The sequence below is a fragment of the Microcaecilia unicolor genome, chromosome 2 (genome assembly GCF_901765095.1).
Source record: "Microcaecilia unicolor chromosome 2, aMicUni1.1, whole genome shotgun sequence".
In the NCBI taxonomy this organism is placed as follows: domain Eukaryota; kingdom Metazoa; phylum Chordata; class Amphibia; order Gymnophiona; family Siphonopidae; genus Microcaecilia; species Microcaecilia unicolor.
In genome coordinates, this window is record NC_044032.1 from 354,375,992 (window position 1) to 354,392,432 (window position 16,441).

Consider the following 16,441-nt stretch of genomic DNA (forward strand, 5'->3'; position numbering starts at 1 on the left):
GACTAATCTCTCCGAAGGCACCTACTTTCCTTTATAGAATATTAGCCTAACCAGTTGTGATCACTTGTACCAGCCACCGAACTGGTATGCTGGTGCCTAAGGGCCCTGTTTACTAAGGTGCACTAGCATTTTTATCACGTACTAACTGTGTACATGCCCATAATATGGGCATCTATAAAGTTAGCGTGCACTAATGCTTAGCTCGTTGTAAAAATGCTAACATGCCTCTAGCATGGCTTAGTAATCAGGGCCCTGTGTGTTGCAGGTATGTGCATAGTTTACAGTATTCCAGTGGTTCCCAAATCTGGTCCTGGAGACACCTCAGCCAGTCAGGTTTTCAGGCTACTCACAATGAATGAGATAGATTTGCATGCAGTGGAGTCCTGACTGCCAGGGATGCCTTCAGGACCAGGTTTGGGAACCACTGAAGTATTCTGTAAATTATGTGCATAAGTTTGGGTCCTGCCCATGCTGCATCACTGTGTATGTCCATTCTGCAAATACACACCATGTTGCAGAATATCACATAGGTGGCACACAAACACACATATATGCTAGCATTGTAAACGTTTATGTGTACAATGCACACGTAAATGTTAGTTCCTAATTTATAGAATTACCCTGTATGTGTGCACATAGGTACATAAGTATTACCATGCTGGGAAAGACCAAAGGTCCATCAACCCCAGCATCTGTTTCCAACAGTTGCCAATCCAGATCCCAAATACCTGGTAAGATCCCAAAAAGTACAAGCCATTTTATACTGCTTATCCAGAAATAGTGGATTTTCCCCAAGTCCATTTAATAACGGTCTATGGACTTTTCCTTCAGGAAGCCATCCAAACCTTTTTTAAACTCCACTAAGCTAACCGCCTTTACCACATTCTCTGGCAACGAATTCCAGAGTTTAATTAAACGTTGAGTGAAGAAACATTTTCTCTGATTCGTTTTAAATTTACTACATTGTAGCTTCATCGCATGCCCCCTAGTCCTAGTATTTTTGGAAAGCGTGAACAGACGCTTCACATCTACCCATTCAACTCCACTCATTATTTTATAGACCTCTATCATATCTCCCCTCAGCCGACTTTTCTCCAAGCTGAAGAGCCCTAGCCGCTTTAGCCTTTCCTCATAGGGAAGTCTTCCCATCCCCTTTATCATTTTTGTCGCCCTTCTCCGCACCTTTTCTAATTCCACTATATCTTTTTTGAGATACGGTGACCAGAATTGAACACAATATTCGAGGTGCGGTCGCACCATGGAGCGATACAAAAGCATTATAACATCCTCATTTTTGTTTTTCATTCCTTTCCTAATAATACCTAACATTCTATTTGCTTTCTTAGCCGCAGCAGCACACTGAGCAGACGGTTTCAACGTATCATCAATGACACCTAGATCCCTTTCTTGGTCCGTGACTCCTAACGTGGAACCTTGCATGATGTAGCTATAATTCGAGTTCCTCTTTCCCACATGCATCACTTTGCACTTGCTCACATTAAACGTCATCTGCCATTTAGATGCCCAGTTAGGTAGAGTTAGTCTCTGGTAGGTACTAGGCCAGAATATATGGGGCTTCCTGCTTTACCTTTTTGAGATAACACTCTTCTTCAGTCCAATACAATTGTTTCCTATTTCCCTGAGTCAGGTAGGCATGGGGACAGTTCACCCTTAACAAGACTCTGGGCCTAGTGGTTAGTGCAGCAGACTTTGATCCTGGGGAACTGGGTTTAATTTCCACTACAGCTCTTTGTGACTCTGGGCAAGTCACAACCCTCCATTGCCCCAAGTACAAATAAGTACCTGAATATACTATGTAAACCACTTGAATGTAGTTGCAAAACACACAGAAAGGCTGTATATAAGTCCCTTTGCCTTGTTCTAGGGAGATAGGAATTCAGGTGATTGAGAAAATTTCCTTTTTTGCTAATGTCCTAGGATAGGGGTGGGCAAACCTTTTGGCTAAGGGACCTCATTAAGTCTCATTCCTGGGTCTGGGGGCTGATGCAGTTCAAAGAATAGCGAAGTCCACTCTACCCCAGTAGGGGTCATGGAGTAAGCATTGGATACTATACTTAAAAAAAAAAAGTACATAAGTATTGCCATACTGGGACAGACCAAAGGTCCATCAAGCCCAGCATCCTGTTTCCAACAGTGGCCAATCCAGGTCACAAATACCTGGCTAGATCCCAAAAAAGTACAAAATATTTTATACTGCTTATCCCAGAAATAGTGGATTTTCCCCAAGTCCAATTTAATAATGGTCTATGAACTTTCCTTTAGGAAAACCTTTTTTGAACTCTGCTAAGCTTTACCACATTCCCTGGCAACGGATTCCAGAGTTTAATTACACGTTGAGTGAAGAAAATTTTTTTCTGATTCGTTTTCAATTTACTATTTAAATAAATAGCTACAATTTACTACTTTGTAGCTTCATCGCATGCCCCCTTGTCCTAGTATTTTTGGAAAGCGTAAACAGATGCTTCACGTCTACCCGATCAACTCCACTCATTATTTTATAGACCTCTATCATATCTCCCCTCAGTCGCCTTTTCTCCAAGCTGTAGAGCCCTAACTGCTTTAGCCTTTCCTCATAGGGAAGTCGTCCCATCCCCTTTATCATTTTCGTCGCCCTTCTCTGCACCTTTTCTAATTCAAATATATCTTTTTTGAGATGCAGCGACCAGAATTGAACACAATATTCAAGGTACGATCGCACCATGAAGTGATACAAAGGCATTATAACGTCTTCATTTTTGTTTTCCTTTCCTAATACCTAACATTCTATTTGCTTTCTTAACTGCAGCAGCACACTGAGCAGAGGGTTTCAACATATCAATGACGACACCTAGATCCCTTGGTCATTGACTCCTAACGTGGAACCTTGCATGACATAGCTTTAATTCGGGTTCCTCTTTCCCACATGCATCACTTTGCACTTGCTCACATTAAACGTCATCTGCCATTTAGACGCCCAGTCTCCCAGCCTTGTATGGTCCTCTTGTAATTTTTCACAATCCTCTCGCGATTGAATAACTTTGTATCATCAGCAAATTTAATTACCTCACTAGTTACTCCCATCTCTAGGTCATTTTAAATATGTTAAAAAGCAGCGGTCCCAGCACAGACCACGGGGAACCCCACTAACTACCCTTCTCCATTGAGAATACTGACCATTTAACCCTACTCTCTGTTTTCTATCTGTTAATCAGTTTTTAATACACAATAAGACAGTACCTCCTATCCTGTGACTCTCCAATTTCCTCTGGAGTCTTTCATGAGGTACTTTGTCAATCTCCTTCGAATCTAGAGATAGTGTTAACCCTCCTGAAATTGATGCAAAATCTTTGGGAGCCATCGGATTTTGGTACTAGTACTACTGGACTAGCCCACAGACCCCGAGGTCCAGCATTTCTTGCACCTGCCTGATAATCTCCTGTCTTCGAGCCTTGGGCACCCGGTAGGGTCTTTGGTGAATGATCCGCCCCGGTTCAGTATGAATATAATGGGTGATCACCCGTGTTTCCCCAGGAAGGGGGTTAAGCACGTCCTGAAACTGCCTCAACAGTGCATCCACTGCCTGCCTCTGCTGGGGCTCCAGGGAAGTACCTATACCCGGAGTACCCCCTTCCTGAAGGTCACTAAGCTGGGGCCCTAGGTCTTCCTCCCGGACCGCTACCATCCCGCTTCGCTCTATCCATGGGCATAGTACATTCACATGATACACTTCGACTCTTCCTTTGTCATTTTTAACCCGGTAGGTCCAAGGACCTACTTTACCGTCTATGGTGCAAGGCCCTTTCCGTTGCGAGAGGAACTTATGAGGGTCTGAGGGGATCATTACCAGGACCCGCTCCCCTACCTGGAAGTGCCTAGCTTTGGTACCCTGGTCATAGTACCCCTTTTGAATCCCCTGGCACCTTCCCAAATTGCTCTGCACATACTCTGATAGGCGATGTAACCGGGCCCTTAATTCCCGGAGATATATACTGATGGGTTGGGGATCTTCTGTTCTATCCACCCATTGCTCCTGTATAATGTCCAGAATTCCCCGGGGTAGCCGTCCGTATACTAGCTCAAACGGGGACACCCCCAGCGATGCCTGAATATTTTCCCGGCATGCGTATAGAGCAAAGGGAAGTAGCTGATCCCAGTCCTCATACTGCCGGTTTAATCCCTTCCTCAGCATGCCCTTAAGGGTTTTGTTGACCCTTTCTACCATTCCATTCAACTGGGGATGGTAGGCAGAGGCTGTTATATGCCGGATCCCAAAGGCCTCCCATAACTGTTTTAAGCTACCGGACTTGAAATTAGAGCCCTGGTCAGTAAGAACCTCTCTAGGGAACCCTATCTCACAAAAGAGTTTAACTAACTCGGTGGCTATTCCCTTGGCCTTTATGTTTCATATGGGAACAGCCCAGTGAAACCACATAGCTTGGTCCATGATGACCAGAATGTACAGGAATCCCCTAGGGGTTCTAATGAGGGGCCCAAAAATGTCCATGGCTAGGCTAGTCATAGGTTCCCGTATGATGGGAAGGGGCAACAATGGGGCTCGTGAGGGAAGCCGGTCAATCAGTCTCTGACACTGAGGGCAGCTTTGACAATATTCCTGTACCTCCCGATGTACCCCTGGGGAGTACTTGTTTTGGTGTGTTCTGAGAGCCCTTATGACCTGCTAACGGATGATCATGGGCGCCCTTGAGAATAACTTTCCGCAATACCTGGGGAATTACTAGTTGCTGTCGGATAGTGCCTCCCACTGGTTCCCGAATTTCTCTATATAATAACTCCTTGTCTAGCCTAAAGCGGGGGAACCACTCTGAAAGAACTCCCCTGGTTTGCTCAAAAGCTCTCTTGAGGACAGGATCCCCTCTCTGCTCCTAGGCAAAGGCAGGGAACCTTGCTACCACCTCCCCTGCAACCCAGGGCATGGTTTCCCCTTGACCTATATCACGTAAGGCCTGGACTCTCTTCCGCCTTTCTAGGAGCCAGAAGTCCCTAGCCTTCTGTCCCTTCCCTGGAGCTCCCAATACTGTCTCATGAAAGGGGAAGATTTGCCCTATAGAGTCATCCTCCAAGGGTACTGTCCTTCCTTTTGCCTGTTGGGCCCGCGTGGTTATCCACCCATGCAATTCCTGGAGCCACCTAGAAAAAGGACCCCAGTCTCTCCCCAACACCAGGTCGAAGGGTAGCCTAGGCAGCACTGCTAAATTGAGATACCCATTAAAGAAGGGGCTGTGGAGCCTCAGGCGGAACACCGGTTAAGCTGTTGCAGCCCCATGAATACACCGAATGGGTAACGTGCCACAATATGCCTCCTCCCCTTCTTCCCTGGTACCCTTTATCTTCTGCCATAGACGTTTAGATATCATGGATTGATTGGCTCCCGAGTCCAAAAGGCCCCTAACAGGAGCTCCCTCCAACTGAACTTCATGGAAAAAAAAGGAGCCCTAATCTCCCCCACCCTGGCCCATGAACCCTACTTTCTCCTTACAGTCCCTCAGAAAATGACCCCCTTGGCCACACTGAAAACAGTTGCCCCCTTTAAGTGGGGACTCCTTCCCAGGTTCTTGCTCCCTTACCCGGGTCTGGGACGCCATTTGGCCTATAGGTCCCTTACTCCGCGGGAGGAAAGGATTGAGGGGGAGTTTCTCGGCCTCATAATATAGTTCCGCCCCCCAGGTTACTTCCTCTAGGGAGCGAGAACCTTGTCTCACTAACCACTCACGTACTGAGCAGGGGATAAGATAGCAAAGAGGAACTGTTCCACTACTACTTCCTCCACCACCTGCTCGGCTGTTTTTTTTCTCAGGCTCCAGACACTTAACTGCCAGATCCCTGAGTTTCTGAGCTAAGGCCCTAGGCCTTTCTTCTCCCTTAAGCATGGTCTCCCTAAAAAGACGGCGATAGTAGTCTTGGGTCAAGCCCAATCTACTTTTAATGGCCGCCACCACCTCCTCATAGTCCATAGCATGAGCAGGGGTTAAGACCCTATAGGCAGCCCGCCAGCCTCACAGCCCACTGCACCTATGGCCATTTCATGGCCCTGGCAATCCTCTCAAAAGTTATTATAAAGTCCTCCACGTCATCCTTTTCCCCCATTTTCCCCAAAGAGAAAGGCTGATAGGGAGCTGAGCCTACCACCATAGGGGTCATCTCTGGAGCGCTGGGTGCCGCGACTTTCTGCACCAAATCTTCCATCGTTTGCATCTGCACCTGGAGGGCTTTTAATAAGGGCCCTTGTTGCTCCCTGGTAGCTTCTACCACCTGGTGCAAGGTTTGCTGCGAGCCCTCTTGCTGTTTCTGGAACTGTGCTGCCATCCAATGCAATAATTCCTTCTGGTCCATCAGTGGCAATGGATAAGATCCTGTAAAGCAAAAGAAACAAACCCAAGTGTGCTACCTTTTTTTTCCCCAGCAGGTCCCCTTTAAGAATCTGCCTGGGTTCTCTACCCTTTAGTTCCCCCTCCCTTAACCGGCTCCTTATCCAGCCTTGACCTCCCTAGGTACAGCTTACCTGAGGTGCCTGCTGGTCTGCGCCTTAATAAAGGGAACCAAGGTCCTCTGTTCCACAACTCGTCTCCGTGGATCACGCTTCAGGTCCCATCTGGGATAGTGCCATTGTGAAAAGGGTCCACTGCTTCCCAGCAAGGTGGAGCCGTCCACCAGCCGTTTTTCCAGATCTCACCACAATTGCAGACAGTGGCTAGGTCAAACGATTTTTATTATCAAGCCAATAACAGCTGCCACAAACTTCAGTACATAGGTTATCCCCAAACAAACAGGTTCCAACCACATAGGTTTCCAGTAAAGCAGGTAAATAAAGCAGGCTTCCAATAAAGCAGGGGAATAAAGCAGGCTTCCAATAAAGCAGGTAAATGAAGCAGGTTTCCAAATGCATCAGGCTTCCAATAAAGCAGGTAAATAAAGCAGGTTTCCAAATGCATCAGGCTTTCAATAAAGCAGGTTTCTCTCACCTCCAACACCCTTCCAAACCCTCAGGAGCTGCCCATCCCTGCCTTGGAACTCTCCCACTCCATAGAGGCTTCTCCCCCCTCCTGTGATTCCTCTCCCCTCTGATCTACCCCTCATTCCATATAATCCATCCAGTCATCTTCTTCCCTCTCCATGGGCCCCTCTCTATTCCAGCTGGGACACATGGTATATTGATTACGTATCCAGGGGAACTGAGCTTCTTCCCTCTGCCTCCCCCTAGTGGAGGACGAAATTATAGGCTCAGCCTGGCTATCCCCCTGGCTCCCTCTGCTGGAGCTGGGAATCCATTCCCTTGTTTCCAGATTACTCTCTGCCTCCCTCCTTGCAATGACTTCTGGTACTTGTATTTCAGGGTCTAAATGCTTCATCCCAGCCACCCTGACAGTAGCCTTGCCACAATATACATGTGCACACATATGCATCTATATGCCATTATTCTTGATTTACATGCCTAATCTGTGCATATCTGTTAGTTCGTATTTTATTAAATTACCCTCTATGGGGGTAATTCTATAACTGGATGCCACAAGTTAGGCACCTTGATGTAGCTCACTCAGCTATAATTCTATAACAGCATCTGGGTGTTCAGATTCTGTTATGAAATACGAACACAAGTCAGCATGTACAATTAGGAACACCCACATATGCCATGGGCATAAATGAGGACACCTAAATGCAGTACTTAAGTGTATAACTTACAGTATCCTATAACTTATAGAGGTAAGTGGGAGCCCTGCTTTTGCCCCACTCATTCTCCGCCCACCCCATTGCTACTATCTGCTTACTGCTGAGCGCTAGAGACTGTTCTTACCATCTGTTTTACTGTGCTTGGACCTTGCAACTCAGTCTGAGAAGTTCCACGGTGCAGTGTTTGTCCTGCCCCCTATGTGACATCATCAGGATCAGCTCGATTGAGGGTTGAAAAGCGCACCAGTTTTCTGAGGCGTATCGTTAAATGGGCATGCTTAAGGGGCGTGTCCTGCCCCTTAGTGTGCTCCTTTGTGGGTAACTTTTAAGGGTATTTTATTTTTTTGAAACTCAGTATGCAGAGGGCATTAGTTATCCTTTTATGGCTTTTTGCCATGAAGGGTGTGCTAATGTGTTTTAGAACTGAGGAAGAAATTCCAATTTTTATATCACATTTTAGAAGATACAGATATAATTCTGTAGGTTTTCAGAGGAAGAGATACTTGATAGATTGTTTAGAAAAAATAGAGTATTCTATTAAAGTGGTTGCCAGTAGAAATAGATCTACTTATTATAAAGGTAGATCAAAGGTTGGTCGCTCTTGTTTGAAGCAAGTTAATGTGAACTCATCTTATGTAGAACATACTTTAGCTCCTTATTCCATGTTGTTAAATGAATGCAAGATCAGTTTGTAATAAGACATTGCTCATAAGAGGTGTGATTGGTAAGTCTGATATGGGCGTTACCTTTGTTGTGGACTATATTATCAGAACTATGTCCTCCAGGCTATAAAGTATTGTGTGGGAATAGAAAGAAGGGTGGAGGTTTAGCAATTATTTATAAAAAGCATTTTTAGATATTGTGAAGGTGAATTCATATTGTGAACCTGGTTTGGGAGTTCTTTACTGTCATTTTAAAGGTGATCCTACCATACAACCTTTGGGATTAATTTTGGTTTATAGACCACCAGGATCTTGGGTTAAGAGCTCGCCTAAGTTGTATGAATGTATTATGGATGCTGTTTTTATCATGTTCTATATAACGTTTAGGAGATTTTAATAGCCATTTGGAAAATGAGTTAGATGAGGATGTAGATTATTATTATTTTTTGTAAAGAGATTTTCCATTTTACACTTCAGTGTTTTCTGCTGCTCATGAGTGAGCCCGTGCTTTAGATGTTGTTTTTGCAATTGTTTAGTTTCTCAGTGTATGTGGTGGTTCCTATACTGTGGTCTGACCATTCTCTGTCTAATTCAGTGGCGTAGCCACGGGTGGGCCAGGGCCCACCCATTTATGGCTCAGGCCCACCCAACAGTAGCACGTTTAGTGGTAACTGGTGGGAATCCCAAGCTCTGCCAGCGGAAGATTTCCCCCTGATGGTAACAAAAATGCTACCCTCCACAACACTGGCACCTGTGCATGCACAGTTTTCAGTGCATGCCTGCTGCCAAGGTCGAAAGAAGCATTTTCCCACCAGCTGAGATAATTTTTTTTTTTTTTGGGGGGGGGGGGGAACACTTGGTGCCCACCCAATTCTTGCCTAGGCCCACCCAAAATCTGTTGTCTGGCTACACCCCTGGTCTAATTTTACTTTGAACTTTTTATTAACTTAGGTATCTCAATGATATAAGAAAAGGGCTATTACTAGTAGAGGAAAAATTGATTCACAGATGTTTTGGAGTAAGGTAGGTTTATCTTTGAAGATAGAAGATTTGGTTCCTGATTTGTTGCAGGAAAATTGGTTGGAGAGTATTAAGACTGTTCTAGATGAAATAGCACCATGTAAAACTAAACAAGTTCCAATTAATACAAAGGATAGTAGTAGTAAATAGTAGTAGTAGAATCCTTGGTACTCTAATGCTTTGAAATTGTTAAGAAGGGAATGTTGTCAGTTAGAACGTGCATGGAGGAAATCAGGGAATTTTGAGCTTAAAGATAATATTCACAATACAATTTTCAAGTGAAACAATATAAAACGATTAGTGGGTTTGGAGTGTCCAAATCTAAAGAAATTATTTGGTATTATGAAACAGTTGACCCCAGTCCCATTGGAGATTTTAGAACTGCCCTGAAAATGCATTTTTTTAGGAAAGTGTATGCTTTGGCTATATAACTTTTCTACTGTCTGTCCTCCTTTCTTCCTCCAGAAATGTTGTGATTGCAATACTTAGCCTACCTCCCTCCCCTTTCCTTTCCTATCTCCTCTCTGCCCTCTCTTTCTTTTATCTTCCTGCTTCTTTGTCTTTCCTATTGTTTTTTGTTTTCCTTCTTTGGGCTCTTTTTTGTTAAAGATATTGTGAACTGCTGTGATGGCATGCTCTGTAATGTGGTATATATCAAATAAAGGAAACTTGAACTTGGAAACTTTAAAGGTTCCATGAATTTGATGTCTGAGATTCAGCAACCCAAGGCAGGGGAGTTAGCAAAGTTTTTTTCTGGGGTTGATAATACTATTTGTAAGTGTTTTGATAATCTTGGTGAGAGTTATTCTTGTTGTGGTATATAATGTAGAAGTTGGTCTTATTTTTCTGAGGTTTCAATAGAGGAGATTGAGACAACTGTGAGGAGGTTGTTAGGAAACAACTGTTCATTAGACAGATGTCCAGCCTTTGTCTTGTACTGTGATTGAATGGTTGGTTCATCTAGTAAATGTTTTGTCTCAAGATTGGTTCTCCTCACTATTTGGTGATATTTTACTTAATCCACTTCTAAGGGCATTGAGATGGATTTATCACAAACATCTAGCTGTAGGCCAGTGGCTGAAATTCCTTTTCTTACGAAACTTATCAAATTTCTGGTTGTCTCAATTCAAGCAGTTTTTATCAGACATAAATGTTTGCTTTGCTATCATCTCAACATGGTTTCAGAAGTTACTGTAATATGGAGACTTTATTGATTTAATTGGTTTCTTGTGGTTAGACCTCAGTTGAGTAAAGAAGGTCAAATGCTGTTACTACAATTTGATGTGTCTGCAGCATTTAACACTGAACCGTGATTTGTTGCTGTATAGACTATCAGAGATAGGTGTGACTGGGGTTGTATTACAGTGGTTTGAAGGATTTTTGAGAAATAGACAGTATAAGGCATTGAAGGATGAGGTCTACTCTGAAGATTGGATACCACCACGTGGTGTTCCACAAGGCTCTCCAATTTCTCCATTATTGTATAATCTGTATATGACTATGTTAAATTTGATTGTATTGAACCCTGGTGAACAACTTTTTCCATATGCTGGTGATATATTTTTATTGATTCTGGTAAATCTTGATACAAAACAATTTATACTCAAGTTATCACAGATAGTTGAGCAGGTCAAATGGTGGTTTCAGACTTACCGATTGAAGCTCAATACTGAAAAAACAAAATTGCTGTGGTTTACTCTGAAGAAAGATTGGATTCCTACTTCTCTAAAACTGACTGATGATGTGATCTTTCATGTAGACCTGTTGCTAGTCAGTAGTGAAATTCTTTACCCCTTCAAATTCGATTGAGCTCATATTATACAATGTTTAGGAAACGAGTTAAGACGCGGCTGGGGTTTTTGGCAACAAGAGGGGTGTTAATGTGGATAGCTAATTATATGTGAATTATGGGAAATGTGTATTGCATCAATGTACTGTATGTAAGTTTCTTTTTGTTGTAGACCCACTTTGAACCTGTAATAAGGGATTTAGCAGCATAGAAGTATAGTATAGTATAGTATAGTAGTATTGCATTTACACTAAGGAGGGAATTCAATAAATTGCACCAAAAATTCGGTGCTGAAAAACTTGAGCACCGGGGGGGGGGGGGGGGATTCTATATATGGCGCCTAAAAAATCCGTATGGAAAATATTTCTGCCTAAGTGTATTCTATAAGCAGCGCATAGATTTAGGCACGGTATATAGAGAATACGCTTGGTTGACACCTTAGCACCTAAATCTGTGCGCCTCCATTTACACCAATGAAAACATGGTGTAAATCCCAGCACATAGATTTAGGTGCAGAAGGCCATATTCTATAACTGTGTATGTAATGGAATGCCCATGAAATGCCCATGACCCCGCCCCTTTTTGCCTGTACATATTAAAATACAGACACTGTGCATTACAGAATATACTTAGCAATTGCAATTGCATGCATAAATTCTAATTATTGTCAATTAGTGCTCATTATTGCTTAAGTTCTGTTAACAATGCTAATTGGCTTGTTAAGCCAATTAAGTTATGCACGTTGTTATAGAATATACTTGGATTTTGACACAGAATGCTAGGCATGCTATATAGAATCCAGGGGTAAGTGCCATTTGGGAGTACATCCTTCATTGAATAGCATCTAACGTTTTGGCGCTGTATGCTGTTAGCACCTAATTATTGATGTTTCTGAGCTCATTAGACAATTTATATATGCACTCATCTCTGATGCGTGCACAAAATATAGATTCTAGGGGTGAGTTGTGTGCATCAGTTATAGAATACCATCTAGCCCTTGCTTGTGTGCTAGTATGCTATAATTTTAGCAGGCAAATGATTTATTTTATTTAGATTTTGCTCACACCTTTTTCAGTAGTAGCTCAAGGTGAGTTACATCCAGGTACACTTGGATGTTTCTCTGTCCCAGGAGGGCTCACAATCTAAGCTTGTATCTGAGGCAATGGAGGGTTAAGTGACTTGCCCAAGATCACAAGCAGCAGCAGTGGGATTTGAACTGGCCATCTCTGGATTGCAAGACTGGTGCTCTAACCACTAGGCCACTCCTCCACTCCACACCAAATGATGCTTACGTTTAGGCTCTAAAGTTATAGAATAAAGCTGTATGTGTGTAGCAATAAGTCCTAGTTGAAAAAGGCCATAAAATGCAAAAAGAAACTACAGTAAGTGTTACAAATTCTGACGTCAACTTATCATCCAGATATTTCACAGTACAGTAATTTTGCTATGGCTATTTTAAACCTTTAATTAAATCAAGAGCTATGTCTTAGACAACGTCCTAATCAGGGGGCTCAGGTTTCTTGTGCCAGTTATTTATCGTGGAATGATTGCTGCAGACTAATTTCATCTTCATGTTGTATTTTCAGTTTGAACAGCAGTACGTGTAGTTCCGAATGTTATGAGTCTAGACTCGATTATCATTGTCCAGAGAAGACAGAGAGCCTCAAGAATGAAGGACTGAGAACCAAATGGCTGAAATCTGAGAACAGACGATGTGCCCTTGCTGGAACCCTCAGCGGAGCTCACAGCGCCTTAGAACATCAAAAGGATTGCCTGAAAAAACAAGAGAAAGAAATACTGAGCAGCAAGGAAGCACTTGAACGCCTACTGCTAAAACAAGAAGTACATACAAGTTGTGTGTTTAATTGTAATTGCAAAAGAAATCCACAGGAAAACAGCAAACACAGCAGATCACGAAGAACACAAAACAATATAAATCTTCAGATCTATTTATTGTTGTACACAGCAAGACTATACTCTCATAAAATTCCAATGTGGCCACATTTTGGCAAGAAAGGCTGCATCAGGGTACTCTATGAAATAAATTAACCGTTATATAAGAGCTATAACAGTATATGCATATATCATTTAATAAAAATTAACATATGACATAAAATCCTAGTAGCAGCATATCATGTTGCCGTGCTTTCTTGGAAGGAACCTCTGTCGGTAAGTAGTGCCAGCTACAGTTATCAGTTGTTAGTGTTTTTTGAGCTATAACTTTTTTTCTAAGTTTTCTTGTCGTTTCATTTTTAGATGTGTGTGGACTTAAAACTTTATACTAGAGGGAATGCTGTTTTTAACCCCTCTGGGTAGGTACCAATGAAGTCTTCTTTTAGTTCTGTTACAGAGTCACGTATTTACTCATGATTTTATTCATTTACTGTTTGAAATGTATTCATATCAATGTTGTGATTTTGAGGTTTGTCATGATTGTGTTGGTATTTTAAATGGCTTATTAGTTATTTCTCCCTTTAAGGTCATATGTCCATTTTTATTGCAGTTTGGCGATCATTTTACAAGTGCTATTCGTGCTTTAAACATCCCAATCCCGGCACATAGACATTTTTGCAGCAAAAATGTCTAAACTGGTATTTAAAAAAAAAAAGCCAGGGCAAAATGTTTAAGCAGTGAAAACATCTAGGCCCACTGGAAGTGTGTCGGGGGTGGTACAGGGACATGTCATGGACAGTGCAGAGTCATTGGCATCTATCCCCGATTCTGGATAGCACGCCAAAGTACATCCAATGCAAGATCTACGTTGGGACTAAGGGCCGTCACAGCATGTCATAGAAACATAAAGGCAGATAAAGACCATATGGCCTATCCAGTCTGCCCATCCATGTCATCTACAATCCCTTCCTCTCCCTTACAGATCATATGTACTCATCCCAAGGTTTGATGAATTTAGATAGTCTTTGTCTCCACCACCTCAAGTAGGAGGTTATTCCATGAATTCATCACCCTCTCTGTGAAGAAGTATTTTCTCAGGTTGCTTCTGTCTGACCCCTTTTACCTTCATCCTATGCCCCCTTATTCTAGAGTTTCTTTTCAGTTGAAAGAGACGCTTCCTGTGCACTTATGCAACAGAGGTATTTAAATGTCTTTATCATATCTCCTGCCTTTCTTCCATATGTCCCTGTGACTGCTTGCATTGCTGCTGACTGTAGGAGAGCTGAGAGTCTGTGAGCCTGATTGCTGTTTCTGTTCACCCAGGTCTATCCTGTGAACCTTCTCTTTCCCATACCTCCTAACTCCCCTCCTCCAACCTGCTAACAGCCCGCTGCCTTGCCAGCCTTCAAAGCCCACCCCCCCATCCCATCATCACCTGTGAGCCCTCTCCATATTCCTCCCTAAGCCTGTTCAACAGACCCTCTGTGCCAGCGTCTGCCGTCTGTCTCATATTCCAGACCTACCTTCATCCTGTGTATGTGCCTGCATGTACATCCTGTGCCTGGTTGACATCCTCCAGTGTGAGATGGACTCATGATTATTTCCATGCTGGGTTCCTCCCACACAGGGCTTCAATATAACAGGGGGTTACACACTGCCTGGGGATGGGGTGCTTACACCATATATTATGCGGAATAGCAGATGGGGAGCACCAGAGTAACTCGTGGTTTAGTAACAGGGTTGCAAATATCAAAATGAGGAGTCATGCATTCAGGTGTACTGCACAACATGTATAACATTTGTATTCTGAAAATAGATGTCTAATTGTACAAATCATGAATGAAGGTACGTACACAAACATGTTGCCTACAATGTAGCATTGAACCATATTGCTGTACAATATGTGCAGGCAGCTGCAGGCCTCCAACTCTCGTGGTGGTGCAACAGATGTTACAACTGGGGGAAGGGAAGGAGGGATGGGATGGGGGAGCCGAGTCACATGCGTCTGGGCACCTCATGGCTACAGTCGAGGCACATATCTCGGCCTGCTTCCCCTCAATTGTGGGGACCATGAGGCCCATGATCCTGTGTAGATGGGTAAAGGCTAACAGCAGGTCCCCACAGAGACTGGCGAACTCCTGCTGAACTTCACCCACCCACTGTGGCTCCTGGGCCTCATGGTCCTCACTATGGACAGCAGGGAAGGGAGATAATGGAGTGGTGGGGGGGGGGGGGGGGCATTGGCTGCATGGGCACTATCCGCCTGCTCTCCCTAATTAACCTTCCCTCAGTTTGGAGGACCAGGAGGTAAAGATAGTCGGGTTTCTTGTCAGATAAATTTCTCTTGCTCCTGGCCTCCATCTTTCACATGCATGTGAGAGCTCAGTAGTAGGTGTAGTATATATATTCTGGTCTTGGGGCCCACAGGCACAAGGCTGGCCATGTTATTGCAGGGAGGGACAGTCTATATGCAGCACAGAGCTAGACATTTTCAGCTACAAACAGAGACTCTACGTCTTGCACTAAACATTTTGCACCACAACCGGTACAAGACAGATAGCGCCATATGTTTTGCACTCATGGATGGCTCTATACATTTTGTAGAGGGACAGTGGAGATGACCAAAGAACCAGTGTGCTGCCAAAAGTACCTTCAAAGGAGGAGTACCCTCAGTTTCTTTCTTTACTATTTTTTGTGAACCAATCTTGCTGCTTTTTACAAGGATGTTAGGGATCTTTTTTTTTTTTTTAAATAGACATTTTGGTGCCTCAAATTCACATTTAGCTTGCTGAATCCATTAATATATTTCTATTTGTGGTTTTTGCAATAAGTTGTATTTCCAGTTTGATCCTTGACCTCTGCTGAAAGCATATAAACCAGCAGTCTCCTCTGTATGGCAGATTCTTTCATTTCTGTATGGAGGAGAAGTGCTGCTGCTTTAACTATTGAGTACAGGAACCATGAGTATCTGATAATTTAATCTTACAGATTTGTTTCTTTATATATGTATATTCAGGGGTGTGCTGATAAATTAACAACGGGCTCTCTCTGGGTGTAGCCAGCCCTGCAATTTGGGAGGGAGAGCCAGGGGTGGACTGGTGGGGTAACGCATGCCTCTCTCTTTCTCCCCCTCCCCCTCATGTGGGCATGCTAGGCATCCCTTTGCTGGCAGGGATGCTGAGCCCCACCAACCAATAAATGGACTGCTAACATTCTCCACTACTTGTTTCTGGCTCTGAGAAGCATGCTGGGACTTCTCTCTCATGTACGAGAAGTCCCAGCCTGCTGCTCAGAGCTGGAAACATGGAGCGGGAAGCAGCAGCAGGACTCAGCATCCCCACCAGCAAAGTAATAGAGAATTCAGGAGGGGACCCGAGCCCACATTTTAGGA

The 16,441-nt window shown here is 43.5% G+C and overlaps 1 protein-coding gene across 2 annotated transcripts in view; it reads left to right on the forward strand.

The window, feature by feature from the left end:
* LOC115463743 (TNFAIP3-interacting protein 3-like) overlaps nucleotides 1-16,441 on the forward strand; it is a 152,224-nt gene that overhangs the window by 40,188 nt on the left and 95,595 nt on the right. For both annotated transcript variants that reach the window (XM_030194486.1, XM_030194487.1), the window contains exon 3: nucleotides 12,744-12,999. In XM_030194486.1, coding sequence (XP_030050346.1) covers nucleotides 12,744-12,999 — 256 coding nt within the window. The remainder of the gene's footprint in view (nucleotides 1-12,743; nucleotides 13,000-16,441) is intronic.